Source organism: Eleutherodactylus coqui, chromosome 4, assembly GCF_035609145.1.
Source record: "Eleutherodactylus coqui strain aEleCoq1 chromosome 4, aEleCoq1.hap1, whole genome shotgun sequence".
Classification (NCBI taxonomy): Eukaryota; Metazoa; Chordata; class Amphibia; order Anura; family Eleutherodactylidae; genus Eleutherodactylus; species Eleutherodactylus coqui.
The window spans coordinates 156622012-156638063 of record NC_089840.1 but is presented as its reverse complement, the minus strand read 5'-3'; the positions used below and the strand labels follow the sequence as shown (position 1 = coordinate 156638063).

The 16052-nt window shown below is 47.6% G+C and overlaps 1 protein-coding gene across 5 annotated transcripts in view; it reads left to right on the top strand.

Moving 5' to 3' along the window:
* DCAF6 (DDB1 and CUL4 associated factor 6) overlaps positions 1-16052 on the top strand; it is a 992542-nt gene that overhangs the window by 80274 nt on the left and 896216 nt on the right. For all 5 annotated transcript variants that reach the window (XM_066600328.1, XM_066600324.1, XM_066600329.1 and 2 more), the window contains exon 3: positions 3095-3156. In XM_066600328.1, coding sequence (XP_066456425.1) covers positions 3095-3156 — 62 coding nt within the window. The remainder of the gene's footprint in view (positions 1-3094; positions 3157-16052) is intronic.

The following is a 16052-nucleotide window of genomic DNA, read 5'->3' as shown; positions in this document are numbered from 1 at the left end:
ATGGGATGAAACTGAAAGGGAGGAGACGCAAACTGGATGTTAGAAAAAACTTTCTGACAGTGAGTGTGATCAATAAGTGGAACAGGTAACCATGGGAGGTAGTGAGTTCTCCTTCAATGGAAGGGTTCAAACCAAGGCTGGACAAATATCTGTCTGGGATGGTTTAGTGAATCCTGCATTGAGCAGGGGTTTTGCACCTGATGACCTTGGAGGTCCCTTCCAACTCTATCAGTCTGAGTATCAAAAGGATGTTTACATGTGTTTCATCGACTACAGCAAGGCATTTGATTGTGTTGAACATGACAAGCTTTGGAAGTGTCTGAAGCAAATGGGCGTCCCAGAACATATTGAGCATCTTATAAGGTCACTTCACAACAACCAAGATGCAACAAAACAGCTTAAAGAAACACAAATTGGTTCGGAATCGAGAAAAGTGTACTGTAAGGCTGCATTCTATTACCAGTCCTTTTCAATCTGTACGCAGAAATGATCATGAGGCGATGCAATTTGGACGAATAAGAAATCTGAGTCAAAATGGGTGGCAGAAATGTCAACAACCTTCGATATGCAGATGACACCACCTTGCTTGAAGACAGTGAGAGGGACCTGGAATACTTTATCGAACGAGTGCAAAAGGAAAGTGAACGCATGGGCTGTACCTCAACAGCAATAAAACGAAAGTCATGACGATAAGTAACGGTACAGTTAACATAAAAATGAACACTGAAGAAGTCAAGTCTCCAAGATTTCATCTTCCTTGGATCCAAAATCGATTGCAATGGGTAATCTAGACCTGAGATCAAGAGACGGATTACACTTGGTAGGAATGCAAGGAATGGAAAAGATTTGAAAAAGCAAGGGCATTAATATTGCAACAAAAACCATATTGGTCAATGCAATTGTCTTTCCCATTACAACGTATGATTGCAAAAGTTGGACAACCAGGAAAACAGAAGGAAAATTTTTTTTGGACACGTGATGTGTGCTAACTCACTGAAAACAGTACTGATGCTTGGCAAAGTCAGTGGAAGGAGAAAATCAGGACGACAAAGAACAAGTTGGCTAGATACAAACAAGGCCACTGCGAATATGTCAATCGACAAACTAAAATAAGCCGTGAAAGACAGGAATGCATGGAGAACATTGATCCATACTGTGACCGAAGGTTGGATGCGACTGAATAATCATCATATATATTTACACACAATGCACGGGTATATGACCTAGTATATATACTTTTACAGAACACACGGGTATATCTCGTAGTGTGTGTTGTGTTGTATTGTGTGTGTGTGTGTGTGTGTATGTATATATAATATACGCACACAACTCAAGGGTATATCACCTAGTGCAGGGGTGTCAATTTCATTTTCACCGAGGGCCACATCAGCCTTATGGCTGCCTTCAAAGGGCTGATTCTAATTGCAAGACTGTATATTAAAACTAAACCCCATAGTGGCCCGATTGGTAATAAGGTCCCCCATAGTGACTAGTGGCGCACACTAATATATATACATATACAGATGCACACTATCACTCATACAGATGCACACTATCACTCATACAGACGCACACTATCACTCATACAGACGCACACTATCACTCATACAGACGCACACTATCACTCACACACACAGACGCACACTATCACTCACACACACAGACGCACACTATCACACACACACAGACGCACACTATCACACACACACAGACGCACACTATCACACACACACATACAGACGCACACTATCACACACACACATTATACAGATGCACACTATCACACACACACACATTATACAGATGCACACTATCACACACACTCATTATACAGACTCACACTCACACACACAAACACAGACGCACACTATCACGCACATAAAACACAGACGCGCGCTATCTCGCACATAAAACACAGACGCGCGCTATCTCGCACGTAAAACACAGACAAGCGCTATCTCGCACGTAAAACACAGACGCGCGCTATCTCGCACGTAAAACACAGACGCGCGCTATCTCGCACGTAAAACACAGACGCGCGCTATCTCGCACGTAAAACACAGACGCGCGCTATGGCGCACGTAAACGCAGACGCGCGCTATGGCGCACATAAAACACAGGCGCGCGCTATGGCGCACATAAAACACAGGCGCGCGCTATGGCGCACATAAAACACAGGCGCGCGCTATGGCGCACATAAAACACAGGCGCGCGCTATGGCGCACATAAAACACAGGCGAGCGCTATGGCGCACATAAAACACAGGCGCGCGCTATGGCGCACATAAAACACAGGCGCGCGCTATGGCGCACATAAAACACAGGCGCGCGCTATGGCGCACATAAAACACAGGCGCGCGCTATGGCGCACATAAAACACAGGCGCGCGCTATGGCGCACATAAAACACAGACGCGCGCTATGACACCATTACGCACACATGCGCACATGCGATCAGACGCACACCATTACGCGCACAGGTGCACACTATTACGCACATATGCGCACAGACACACTATTATGCACAGACGCACACTATTATAAATATATAGGCTCACAGACACATACATTATAATATATATATACACACACACACTTATGCATTTTTATACTTACCTGCAACCAATATGGTCCCACTGGCAGGTATACCGGCTGCTCTCAGTCCTTCTTGGGCCCCTGATGTCTCCCAGGCCTGCACCCATGAATAGATGGACGGCAGATGACAGAAGGTCAATGCTGACGAGGCTCTCACCCTGCAGCTGCTTCTCCTTAGCGTTGCTCTCCTCGTTGCAGAGATCTTGTTCTCTGCACTCTTCTTCCCTCCTCTGCGGCCGTTGTCAGTCTATCGGCACTCCTCTATTACTGTCTGCACTAGACAGTACAAGCCGAGAGAAGATCGCCTACTGACAGCAGCACGGAGGTGAGGGAACTTACGGCACAGCCGGTGAGCCACAGAAAATGAGGCGGCGGGCTGGATTCGGCTCGCGGGCCTTGTGTTTGACACCTGTGACCTAGTGTGTGTGTATATGTATAACAACGCACGGGTATATTCCCTAGTCATAAATAAAATCCCTTTGCTCTTTCTCTTCTAAATAGGAAGAAGAGAGTTCATTCAACGACTAAAACTGGAAACCACTCTGAGTGTTCATGATGGCTGCGTAAGTATAATCATACAACTACAAAGTCATTGAAAAGATAAATTGTTTAAGCGCCACTAGATGGCAGTCAAATTAAATGCTTATTCCTGAACTTCTTTCTAAAAGACTGACCTCTATAAGGTTTCCTATATAGACCATGGAGAGACAAGTTCTTCTTTCCGGCTGCTCATACACTTAGTGGTTGTCTTTATGAGCAGTGGAAGGATATATAGATTACAGTCATCTCTTCAGATAAGTCTTCAGGATGGAAATTGGTCTTTCAAAAGAGAAAATTGTTACATGTACAGTCAAATTTGGAAAGCCTTTTGGAAAGACTTTATAGAGCCCATAAAGACCACTTTCTGTATTCACCCCGTGAGGGGTGAAGCTAAACATGTAAAGCCCTAGTTTTTCTTCTATACAATAATTATCTCAGCATTGATGCCATCTAAAAGAATTTCTTTAAAAATTTTATTTGTCTGCTGTTTTGACTGCTGAAAATTCCAATGTGTATGCCGTCTTAAAAGGAGCCTGTCACAATGAAATAATAGAAAATAATAAAATAAAAACCTTTCTTTCTTTAACCTTATTTATAGTTTTTAATATATTTAAAGAGTCATAGAATGGTAGAGTTGGAAGGGACCTCCTGGGTCAACGGGTCCAAGGTTTCAATCATGCACCGCTCCTTTTCTGCAGGCTATACAGACTTAAGTTCTTTAGGCATTTACTGATTAGTTGTGTTCTGGAGACCTCCCACCACTTTTTCTATCCCATCTTTAAAGTTCTTCTTCTGTTTATCAATGTCCTTCTGTTCATGAGGTCTACAGAACTGAACACAGTATTCCAGATGTGGTCTCATCAGAGCTCTGTACAGTTAGATCACAACTCCCTCTTTCTACTGGTTAGACCTCTAGCTATGCAGCTAATCATCCTACTTCCTTTCTTTGCTGCCTGACCACATTGTGGAGGCATTTTGAGGCTTAAAAAAAATCAGACCCTGAAACCCTTCTCTTCTGAAGTCCTCGATTACACGGAACAGCCACTATACTTGGTCTGAAAATTTATTTTCCCTAAGGCCTCATGTCCACGGGGAAATCCGGGCCCGCACAGATTCTCCATGCAGGATCCTGCAGCGGGTCCCTCCTTTCCCACAGACATGAGGCCAGAAAATCCCATATACTCACCTGTCCTGACGCTGCGCATCTACCCTCCTTCACGGCTGGATCTTCTTTCTTTGCCCAACAGATGTGCTTGACACGCCGCGGCGCACCGTGCTCATTTTTTTAAATGAATGCCTGTTTTCCTGCGGTCCCACGGCACAGCACCATAACTGCTGCGGATGTGCCGCGGGACCGGACGGCTCCCATAGGCTTCAGTAAAAGCCACGGGAGACCCGCACGAAGATGGAGCATGCTGCGGGTGTTTTCCCCCATGTGCGACCCGTGTGTCAGGGAAAAATGACATCCACAGGTATTTAATTACCTGCATGTGCCCAATGCATCCCTATGGGCGCGGATCACGCATGCCGGTAACCTGCGCGGATTTAAAAATACTAATTTGCCCGTGGACATTGGGCCTTAGAGTATTATTTTACATTTGTAAACCTCAAACTGCAGTTCCCATTGTTTTGACTGTGATTACACAATTTTGTGTCATCAGCTGACTGACAGATTTCACCTGTTAAACTTTCTATGTCACTAAAAAAAAAAACTGAATCAAACCCAGGACAAACCCTTGTGGCCTCTAGTAACTTGTCCCTGTTCAGACTACACTCTATCTTTTAACCAATTGTAAATCCACCAGACTATCCAAGGATTAAGTCCATTTTCAGTAACTTAACTTTACTGAAATTCAGATATATCCAGGCTATATCTACAGCACCACCTTCATCCACAACTTTTGTGACAGTCAAAAACGTCAGTCTTAGTGTGGCAGTTTAAATAATCTAACTTTTTAAAACCTTGCAGGGCTAGTCTAGTGCAGCTAATGTATAGTCATATATGCATAGTTTCCTTGCCCTCCTTCCTCCAGTTGCTGATTGGCATTGGAGTTAGTGACAGAATGCTAACATCAGTATTTCTGTCACTAAACTATGCTGCCCGTACCCTTTTCAGTTTAGAACTTTTGTTCATTCTTTAGAAAAAAGGCATCATTACTAGAGATGAGCGAACGCGTTCGTCCGAGCTTGATATTCGTGCGAATATTAGGGTGTTCGGGATGTTCGTTATTCGTAACGAACACCATGCGGTGTTCTGGTTACTTTCACTTCCTTCCCTGAGACGTTAGCGCGCTTTTCTGGCCAATTGAAAGACAGGGAAGGCATTACAACTTCCCCCTGCAACGTTTAAGCCCTATACCACCCCCCTGCTGTGAGTGGCTGGCGAGATCAGGTGTTCGCCTAATATAAAAGTCGGCCCCTCCCGCGGCTCGCCTCAGATGCGGTGTGAGTTAGATGAGGGACAGTGCTGTTTATACCGGAGCTGCTGTAGGGAAAGAATTGGTAGTTAGTGTAGGCTTCAAGACCCCCCAAAGGTCCTTATTAGGGCCACTGATAGCTGTGTGTTGGCTGCTGTTAGCAGTGGCATTTTTTTTTTTCTCAAAATCGCCTCTGCAGACCGTTGCACCTGGCATTAGGGACAGAAGTGCTGCATAGGCAGGGAGAGTGTTAGGAGTGAGTGTAGCCTTCAAGAACCTCAACGGTCCTTTCTAGGGCCATATTTATCCGTGTGCAGTACTGTCCAGGCTGCTGTTGGCTGTGCTGCATTTTTTTTGGGCTTCTCAAAATCGCCTCTGCAGAGCATTCCACCCTCCATTGATACTGCAGGGAAAGAATTGTATAGGCAGGGCCACAACACAGTTATTATTCATAGAATATACGCAGTGCTGCCTTTTGGTGGGAAAAAACTGAAAACAAATCTATTTGTCCAGCCTCTGTCCGTCCTAAGGGCTGTGGACACGTGTGAGCTGCGTGAAAAACATTGCTAAATCATACGCACCCAGCTACGCTTTACTGCTGGCTTCGCCATTTGCTTTCCTTAATTGGGAAAAAAAATACCTGCTCTGCCAGAGTTATAATAACTCTGCTACCCTCACGTTCTGTGACACATAAGCAGGGACGCAGCACAGTTATTACACTTCTCATGTTCATTGAATATACGCAGTGCTGCCTTTTGGTGGGAAAAAACTGAAAACAAATCTATTTGTCCAGCCTCTGTCCGTCCTTACGGGCGGTGGAGACGTGTGAGCTGCGTGAAGAACAGTGCTAAATCATACGCACCCAGCTACGCTTTACTGCTGGCTTCGCCATTTGCTTTCCTTAATTGGGAAAAAAAATACCTGCTCTGCCAGAGTTATAATAACTCTGCTACCCTCACGTTCTGTGACACATAAGCAGGGACACAGCACAGTTATTAAACTTCTCATGTTCATTGAATATACGCAGTGCTGCCTTTTGGTGGGAAAAAACTGAAAACAAATCTATTTGTCCAGCCTCTGTCCGTCCTTACGGGCGGTGGAGACGTGTGAGCTGCGTGAAGAACAGTGCTAAATCATACGCACCCAGCTACGCTTTACTGCTGGCTTCGCCATTTGCTTTCCTTAATTGGGAAAAAAAATACCTGCTCTGCCAGAGTTATAATAACTCTGCTACCCTCACGTTCTGTGACACATAAGCAGGGACACAGCACAGTTATTAAACTTAGATTATTCATTCACTAGAGGCAGTGGGGCCTTTCGTTTTCCAAAAAGGGCAAAAATTATATTTGGCCTGCAGTCTTGCGCCAATTTATTTCCTGCCTGTGAAATCAAATCACTGGTAATACAGCATGCTGAGGGGTAGGGGTAGGCCTAGAGGACGTGGACGCGGCCGAGGACGCGGAGGGCCAAGTCAGGGTGTGGGCACAGGCCGAGCTCCTGATCCCGGTGTGTCGCAGCCGACTGCTGCGCGATTAGGAGAGAGGCACGTTTCTGGCGTCCCCACATTCATCGCCCAATTAATGGGTCCACGCGGGAGACGGTTATTAGAAAATGAGCAGTGTGAGCAGGTCCTGTCCTGGATGGCAGAAAGTGCTTCGAGCAACCTATCGTCAACACGCAGTTCTGCGCCGTCCACTGCTGCAAATCCGAATCCTCTGTCTGCTGCTCCTCCTTCCTCCCAGCCTCCTCACTCCACTACAATGACACCTGCTCAGGAGCGGGAACACTCCCAGGAACTGTTCTCGGGCCCCTGCTCAGATTGGGCAGCAGCGGTTCCTCTCCCACCAGAGGAGTTTATAGTCACTGATGCCCAACCATTCGAAAGTTCCCGGGGTCCGGGGGATGAGGCTGGGGACTTCCGCCAACTGTCTCAACAACTTTCTGTGGGTGAGGAGGACGATGACGATCATACACAGTTGTCTTGCAGTGAGGTAGTAGTAAGGGCAGTAAGTCCGAGGGAGCAGCGCACAGAGGATTCGGAGGAAGAGCAGCAGGACGATGAGGTGACTGACCCCACCTGGTGTGCAACGCTTACTCAGGAGGACAGGTCTTCAGAGGGGGAGTCAAGGGCATCAGCAGGGCAGGTTGCAAGAGGCAGTGCGGTGGCCAGGGCCAGGGGTAGAGGCAGGGCCAGACCGAATAATCCACCAAGTGTTTCCCAAAGCGCCCCCTCGCGCCATGCCACCCTGCAGAGGCCAAGGTGCTCTAAGGTCTGGCAGTTTTTCACAGAGACGCCTGACGACCGACGAACAGTGGTGTGCAACCTTTGTTGCGCAAAGCTCAGCCGGGGAGCCAACACCAACAGCCTCACCACCACCACCATGCGCAGGCATATGATGGCCAAGCACCCCACAAGGTGGGACGAAGGCCGTTCACCGCCTCCGGTTTGCACCCCTGCCTCTCCCCCTGTGCCCCAACCTGCCACTGAGATGCAACCCCCCTCTCAGGACACAGGCACGACCGTCTCATGGCCTGCACCCACACCCTCACCTCCGCTGTCCTCGGCCCCATCCACCAATGTCTCGCACCGCACAGTCCAGCCGTCGCTAGCGCAACTGTTGGAGCGCAAGCGCAAGTACGCCGCCACGCACCCGCACGCTCAAACGTTAACCGTCCGCATCGCAAAATTCATCAGCCTTGAGATGCTGCCGTATAGGGTTGTGGAAACGGAGTCCTTCAAAAGTATCATGGAGGCGGCGGCCCCGCGCTACTCAGTTCCCAGTCGCCACTACTTTTCCCGATGTGCCGTCCCAGCCCTGCACGACCACGTCTCCCGCAACATTGTACGCGCCCTCACCAACGCGGTTACTGCCACGGTCCACTTAACTACGGACACGTGGACAAGCACAGGCGGGCAGGGCCACTACATCTCCCTGACGGCACATTGGGTGAATTTAGTGGAGGCTGGGACAGAGTCAGAGCCTGGGACCGCTCACGTCCTACCCACCCCCAGAATTGCGGGCCCCAGCTCGGTGCTGGTATCTGCGGAGGTGTATGCTTCCTCCACTAAAGCACCCTCCTCCTCCTCCTCCTCTGTCTCGCAATCAAGATGTGTTAGCAGCAGCATGTCGCCAGCAGTCGGTGTCGCGCGGTGTGGCAGCACAGCGGTGGGCAAGCGTCAGCAGGCCGTGCTGAAACTACTCAGCTTAGGCGATAAGAGGCACACGGCCCACGAACTGCTGCAGGGTCTGACACAGCAGACCGACCGCTGGCTTGCGCCGCTGAGCCTCCAACCGGGCATGGTCGTGTGTGACAACGGCCGTAACCTGGTGGCGGCTCTGCAGCTCGGCAGCCTCACGCACGTGCCATGCCTGGCCCACGTCTTTAATTTGGTGGTTCAGCGCTTTCTGAAAAGCTACCCACGCTTGTCAGACCTGCTCGTAAAGGCGCGCCGGCTCTGCGCACATTTCCGCAAGTCCCACACGGACGCTGCCACCCTGCGCACCCTGCAACATCACTTTAAGCTGCCAGTGCACCGACTGCTGTGCGACGTGCCCACACGGTGGAACTCTACGCTCCACATGTTGGCCAGGCTCTATGAACAACGGAGAGCTATAGTCGAATACCAACTCCAACATGGGCGGCGCAGTGGGAGTCAGCCTCCTCAATTCCTTTCAGAAGAGTGGGCCTGGTTGGCAGACATCTGCCATGTCCTTGGTAATTTTGAGGAGTCTACCCAGGTGGTGAGCGGCGATGCTACAATCATTAGCGTCACCATTCCTCTGCTATGCATCTTGAGAAATTCCCTGCAAACCATAAAGGCAGCTGCTTTGCGCTCGGAAACGGGGGCGGGGGAAGACAGTATGCCGCTGGATAGTCAGGGCACCCTCCTGTCTATTTCTCAGCGCGTACAGGAGGAGGAGGAGGAGCATGAGGAGGATGAGGAGGAGGGGGAAGAGACAGCTTGGGCCGCTGCTGACGGTACACCGGCTGATTGCCTGTCATCCTTTCAGCGTGTATGGCCTGAGGAGGAGGAGGAGGAGGAGGAGGAGGATCCTGAAAGTGATCTTCCTAGTGAGGACAGCCATGTGTTGCGTACTGGTACCCTGGCACACATGGCTGACTTCATGTTAGGATGCCTTTCTCGTGACCCTCGCGTTGCACGCATTCTGGCCACGACGGATTACTGGGTGTACACACTGCTCGATCCACGGTATAAGGAGAACCTGCCCACTCTGATTCCCGAAGAGGAAAGGGGTTCGAGAGTGTTGCTATACCACAGGACCCTTGCGGACAAGCTGATGGTAAAATTCCCAGCCGACAGCGCTAGTGGCAGAAGGCGCAGTACCGAGGGCAAGGTAGCAGGGGAGGTGCGGAGATCGAGCAGCATGTACATCCCAGGCAGTGCAACAGTCTTTAAGGGCCTGGCCAGCTTTATGGCTCCCCACCAAGACTGTGTCACCGCTCCCCAGTCACGGCTGAGTCGGCGGGAGCACTGTAAAAGGATGGTGAGGGAGTACGTAGCGGATCGCACGACCATCCTTGGTGACGCCTCTGCCCCCTACAACTACTGGGTGTCGAAGCTGGACACGTGGCCTGAACTCGCGCTGTATGCCCTGGAGGTGCTTGCTTGTCCTGCGGCTAGCGTCTTGTCGGAGAGGGTGTTTAGTGCGGCTGGGGGAATCATCACAGATAAGCGTAGCCGCTTGTCAACCGACAGTGCCGACAGGCTAACACTCATCAAGATGAACAAAGGCTGGATTTCCCCAGACTTCTGTTCTCCACCAGCGGACAGCAGCGATACGTAAGCAATACGTAGGCTGCACCCGCGGATGGAAGCTACGTTCTCTCTCACCATCCAAAACGGGGACATTTCTGCTTCATCAATCTGTGTCTAATATTCCTCCTCCTCCTCCTCCTGCTCCTCCTCCTGAAACCTCACGTAATCACGCTGAACGGGCAATTTTTCTTAGGGCCACAAGGCTCAGTCAAATAATTTTTCAGAACAATTTTTAAAAGTTTCAATGCGCTTAAAAGCATTGGAACTTTAACTTGAACCAATTTTTCGTTACACTGGGCTGCCTCCAGGCCTAGTTACCACTTAAGCCACATTAACCAAAGCGATTAATGTGTTTCACCTGCCCTCTTGGCTGGCCATGGCCAATTTTTGGGATGTACATTAGTACTGTTGATACAGCAATTTTTGTGGGCCCTCGCCTACAGTGTAATCAAATTAATTTTTAGCCCACCTGCATTACAGCTGACGTAACCTCAGCTGTGTTGGGCAATGCAATGGGATATTTCTATGTACCGCCGGTGGCTTCCTGGCACCCACCCAGGCAGTGGGTCCACAGGGAGTTTAACCTACATGTGTCCACTTGTAAAGAACCCCAGTCTGACTGGGGCATGCAGTGTGGGCCGAAGCCCACCTGCATTAAGCACGACATTACTACCTCAGCTGTGTTGGGCAATGCAATGGGATATTTTTGTGTACCGCCGGTGGGTTCCAGGGAGCCACCCATGCTGTAGGTGCACACGGAGTTTTTAATACATCTGTACACTTCTAAAGAACCCCAGTCTGACTGGGGCATGCAGTGTGGGCCGAAGCCCACCTGTATTACGCACAACATTACTACCTCAGCTGTGTTGGGCAATGCAATGGGATATTTCTATGTACCGCCGGTGGCTTCCTGGCACCCACCCAGGCAGTGGGTCCACAGGGAATTATAAATGCATCTGTTTCCACTTATAAAGAAACCCAGTCTGACTGGGGCATGCAGTGTGGGCCGAAACCCACCTGCATTAACCCTTTCCAGTCCACTGTGTGACCTGTGAAGACATTAGGGTTTAAGGCTGTACAGCTCCGTTGTTGGTAGACGTCCGTCGGGGTTCTCTTACTGTATATTGCCAGCCTCTCTGCTGTCGGAGCCTATCCTACGTGTCAGCTCATGCAGTACTGGCTTTAGCCAGCATATAGCGCCGTTGTATAACGGCAGAAAAAGAGTAAGCCCCCTAGGAAAACCATATACAAATTGGATTGGAAAGGGTTAAGCACAACATTACTACCTCAGCTGTGTTGGGCAATGCAATGGGATATTTCTATGTACCGCCGGTGGCTTCCTGGCACCCACCCATGCTGTAGGTGCACACGGAGTTTTTACTACATCTGTACACTTATAAAGAACCCCAGTCAGACTGGGGCATGCAGTGTGGGCCGAAGCCCACCTGCATTAAGCACGACATTACTACCTCAGCTGTGTTGGGCAATGCAATGGGATATTTCTGTGTACCACCGGTGGGTTCCAGGGAGCCACCCATGCTGTGGGTCGACAGGGACTTCACAATAGGGAGTTGTACCTGCCTGTGTCTATGAATTAAAAAGCCCGGTCTGACTGGGGCATGCAGACACCTTGACAGAATGAATAGTGTGTGGCACATAGGTTCCCCATTGCTATGCCCACATGTGCAGCTCCTGATGGCGGTGGCACAGGATTCTATTTCTCATTGCTTCTGTACAGCATTGTGGGCTATCGCCCCGCCCCTATTAAAGAGGGTCGCTACCTAGCCGTGCCAACCCTGTGCAGTGTGTGCCTGCGGTCCCTCGTCGTGGCAGACGCACTTCTAAATAGACATGAGGGTGGTGTGGCATGAGGGCAGCTGAAGGCTGCGCAGGGACAGTTTGGTGTGCGCTGTGGGGGGGAGGGGGGGCGGTTGGGCAGCATGTAACACAGGAGAAGTGTCAGTGGAGTGTCATGCAGGCAGTGATTGTGCTTTGTTGGAGGTAGTGTGGTGCTTAGCAAAGGTATGCCATGCTAATGAGGGCTTTTCAGAAGTAAAAGTTGTTGGGGGGGGGGGGGCCACTCTTGCCGCTATTGTGGCTTAATAGTGGGACCTGTGAACTTGAGATGCAGCCCAACATGTAGCCCCTCGCCTGCCCTATCCGTCACTGTGTCATTCCCATCACTTTCCTGAATTGCCCAGATTTTCACACATGAAAACCTTAGCGAGCATCGGCGAAATACAAAAATGTTCTGGTCGCCCATTGACTTCAATGGGGTTCGTTGTTCGAAACGAACCCTCGAGCATCACGGGAAGTTCGTTACGAATAACGAACACCCGAACATTTTGGTGTTCGCTCATCTCTAATCATTACATTTTTAAAAGCACAGAGTTCATTTTACTTTAAATGGCTGTATCTCGTTCTTTTAACCGCTTAGTGACCAAGCCTGTTTGCGCCTTAATGACCAGGCCAAATTTTGCAAATCTGACATATATCACTTTAACATGGAAAAACTCCAGAAAGGTTTTGCAAATCTAAGCGATTCTGACATTGTTTTTTCGCCACATGTTGTACTTCATTTAGGCGGAAAAAATAGACCAATAGAATTTGTGTTTATTTATTAAAAGCGCCAAAATTGGGAACATTTTGAAAAAATCGTCATTTTTTCACATTTCCAACTGCAATATCTTAAATATGTGCAAACATAATATAGAAATTTTTGCTAAGATTTATATTTCCACCCGTTTACTTTATTTTAGGCACACATTGGAAAAACTTTCTTTTTTAAAAAAATATTTAGGAGACGTACAAATTTAACATTACTTTTTAGCATTTTGAGGAACACTTTGTTTTCCTACACCAAGCCAAGATTGGAAAGGCTAATGAGTGTCAGAATAATAGATACCCCCACTAATGACCCCATTTAAAAACTACACCCCTTAGTGTATTCACTGAGGGGTGTCATGAGTATTTTGACCCAACAGTTTTTTTTCAGGAATTAATTCAATTTAGAAGTTAAATTTCATATTTTTGCAAATCTATCATTTTAAAGACATATTTTTTTCCTATAGTTTACATGAAAATGAGGATTTACACCCCAAAATGGATACCCCTATTTCTCCCATGTTCAGAAATATACCCATTGTGACCCTAATGTTATGTCTGAGTCCGCAACGGGGCCCAAAATGAAAGGAGTAGTCAGTGTCTTTCAAAACAGAAATTTTTCTTGAAGTCCTTTTAGGCCCCATAGCACACATGTAGAGTTCTTGAGCGCCCAAAACCATAGAAAACCCCCACAAATGACCCCATTTTGAAAACTAGACCCCTTAAGGAATTTATCTAGGGGTGTACTGCATATTTTGACCCCACAGTTTTTGAATGAATCACTGTAGAAAACCTAATAAAATTTATACTGATTATGAAGCTTATAACGTAGCTTTTATTATTCTTAACGATAAAAAAATCTTATACGTACACTCACAAAAACATAAACTCAACAAACGTGAAATACCCTTTTGCCTCTATGTCTAAGTTGGGAGATTGAGGTTTTCGGTATTGTGTATATACCCGCACCCGTATACAAGTACCCCTTTAGAGATTATCAACAATACATGTACCCGCAATTGCTCAAATGTGTGCGGATTTTTTATTTATTTATTTTTGAAAGGGTTAATTGTAGGTCACTAAGTCCAGGGAGTGGCAGTACTTGGACTGCTAATGAAGCTACTTCTCTCCTCACTTATCTGGCCTGATATGCAGATATGTGTACCACTAATTTGTGATTACACCGTATTTCAATTGTAAGTACTTCCACAAGAAAGGCATAGGGTAGTTAGTTTTTCAGATCGGACTTATCAGTCTCAGGGTGTTGGCCCAATACATAGTAACACTTAGGTAGATCAGTCAGCGGTTGAAAATAACCCCATAATATAAGGGGTCCATCAGGTGTATCGACCGACCCGTTACGTCTTAATCTTAAGACCACTCTATTTTGTAGTTATCATGTAGGGCCCAGAGTCTTATTGCGATCCTGGGTTGTTGTCCCTAGATGATCTAATTCTTAGTCTAATGCACAGCTCAGATAGTTTTTCTAGCTTTTTAAACGGATCTATTGTACAGATCTTATATACGGATCAACGCGTTTCCTTAGCCTGATTTTTAGGCTAATTCATCAGGATCCATAGCTTGCTTATAGTGGAAAGATGGCATCTGTTTCCACTAGATTAAAGACGTATTTATGTCAACACAAGGATATGTCCTACTAAGGATAATTGAGACGTGGACTTGCCTTTGTAGTGTATGGGGGGGGGGGTTGAATATTATTAGAACAATAGATCTTTGGCTATACAGCTTTACTATTATGCTGGCACTCGTTTCCAGTATACGCACTATCAGGCACTGAGAATCCGTGCAGCCTGTTTCGCCCACGGGCAGAAGAGGCAATGTGGATCGCATACTTATGCAAAAGGAAACGGCCTGGATTGATCGGCTTAAAAGCATTGCACCGGAAGGTCTGAATGAAGCACTATCTTTTGCAGCCTTCATCTAACTCCAATAAAAAAGACATCTGAAAAATACTGCATCAGGAGTATAACAACCTCTAAGAGCGAAATATACATGCAGATAAGCAGTTGAGGTCTAACGCATAATCATCACAATGAGTTAAACACAGATTGGTCTAACACTCAGCCTCTTAAAAACATAATATATTGGTGATTTTTTAGACTCCTACCTCCTCAACAAATTAGACTATACGTCGAATGAACATTAAAGAGATACAGCAATGAATGTCCTTATAATCATCAAATATGACATATCAACTCAGCATTCTTTATATAACATGCTGGGCTGCATGGTCTGATTAACATATAACCCCCCCCCCCCCCGCCCCCTTACTTACCCTCCATACGTGTCCTTGGGCCGCATCCCTACATGGAATAAATCATCTTAAATAATCAACATGTAAAGACTTGGGATGCTGGTCACTTGTTCCTTTATTATCATCAACATACACATGTGATTGTTACTTCCAATATCATAGAAGAACGCTGGTATAAATCTCAGCACCTTTGGAGGTTACAATAAAGTTCTCACCCTTTATATTTGCGCAAGCGCTAAAGTATAATAGTGTTCACAAACATTACAGCACGACTAGAAGGAAGGATAGTCTCATTGAGAGACTAAGTCCTGCTTTAGCGCTACTGCACATGCGTGATGACGTCAGAGCGCCGCACGGCATCGCGAGACTGGAAGACAGAGGGCTCGTCTGTCAAGAAAGGTAAGTCTGTGAGGGGAGATGAAACTTCACTTTTTTATTTTAACTTTTACGTGATCGCCATTATTGGATAACAGCGAACACAGACCAGGAACTGCTCACCGCGGCCCTCCGTGAAATCTCTAGGCTCTTGGCTACATTTTGTAGCAGGAGCAAGGAGAATTTAAATTATCCTGGCAATCCACAGCTTTTGTGCATGCGTCCTCCATTTTGGCGACGGGCACGTGCGCAGAAGCTGGGGTATGGTCCGCGGATAAATCCGGGGGCCTTATGTACGTACTTTCATCCATCAGGGCAGCTGAATCTTTAACTTTTTGGGCACTTTTGTTTACTTTTTTTGCGATCGGAATGCCGGGGGGGGGGGGGGGGGGGGCACAGCAGCCCGGGATGACAGCTCCATGCTGTCGGCTACCTGCGGACACCAACAGCATGGAGCTGTCACGTCCA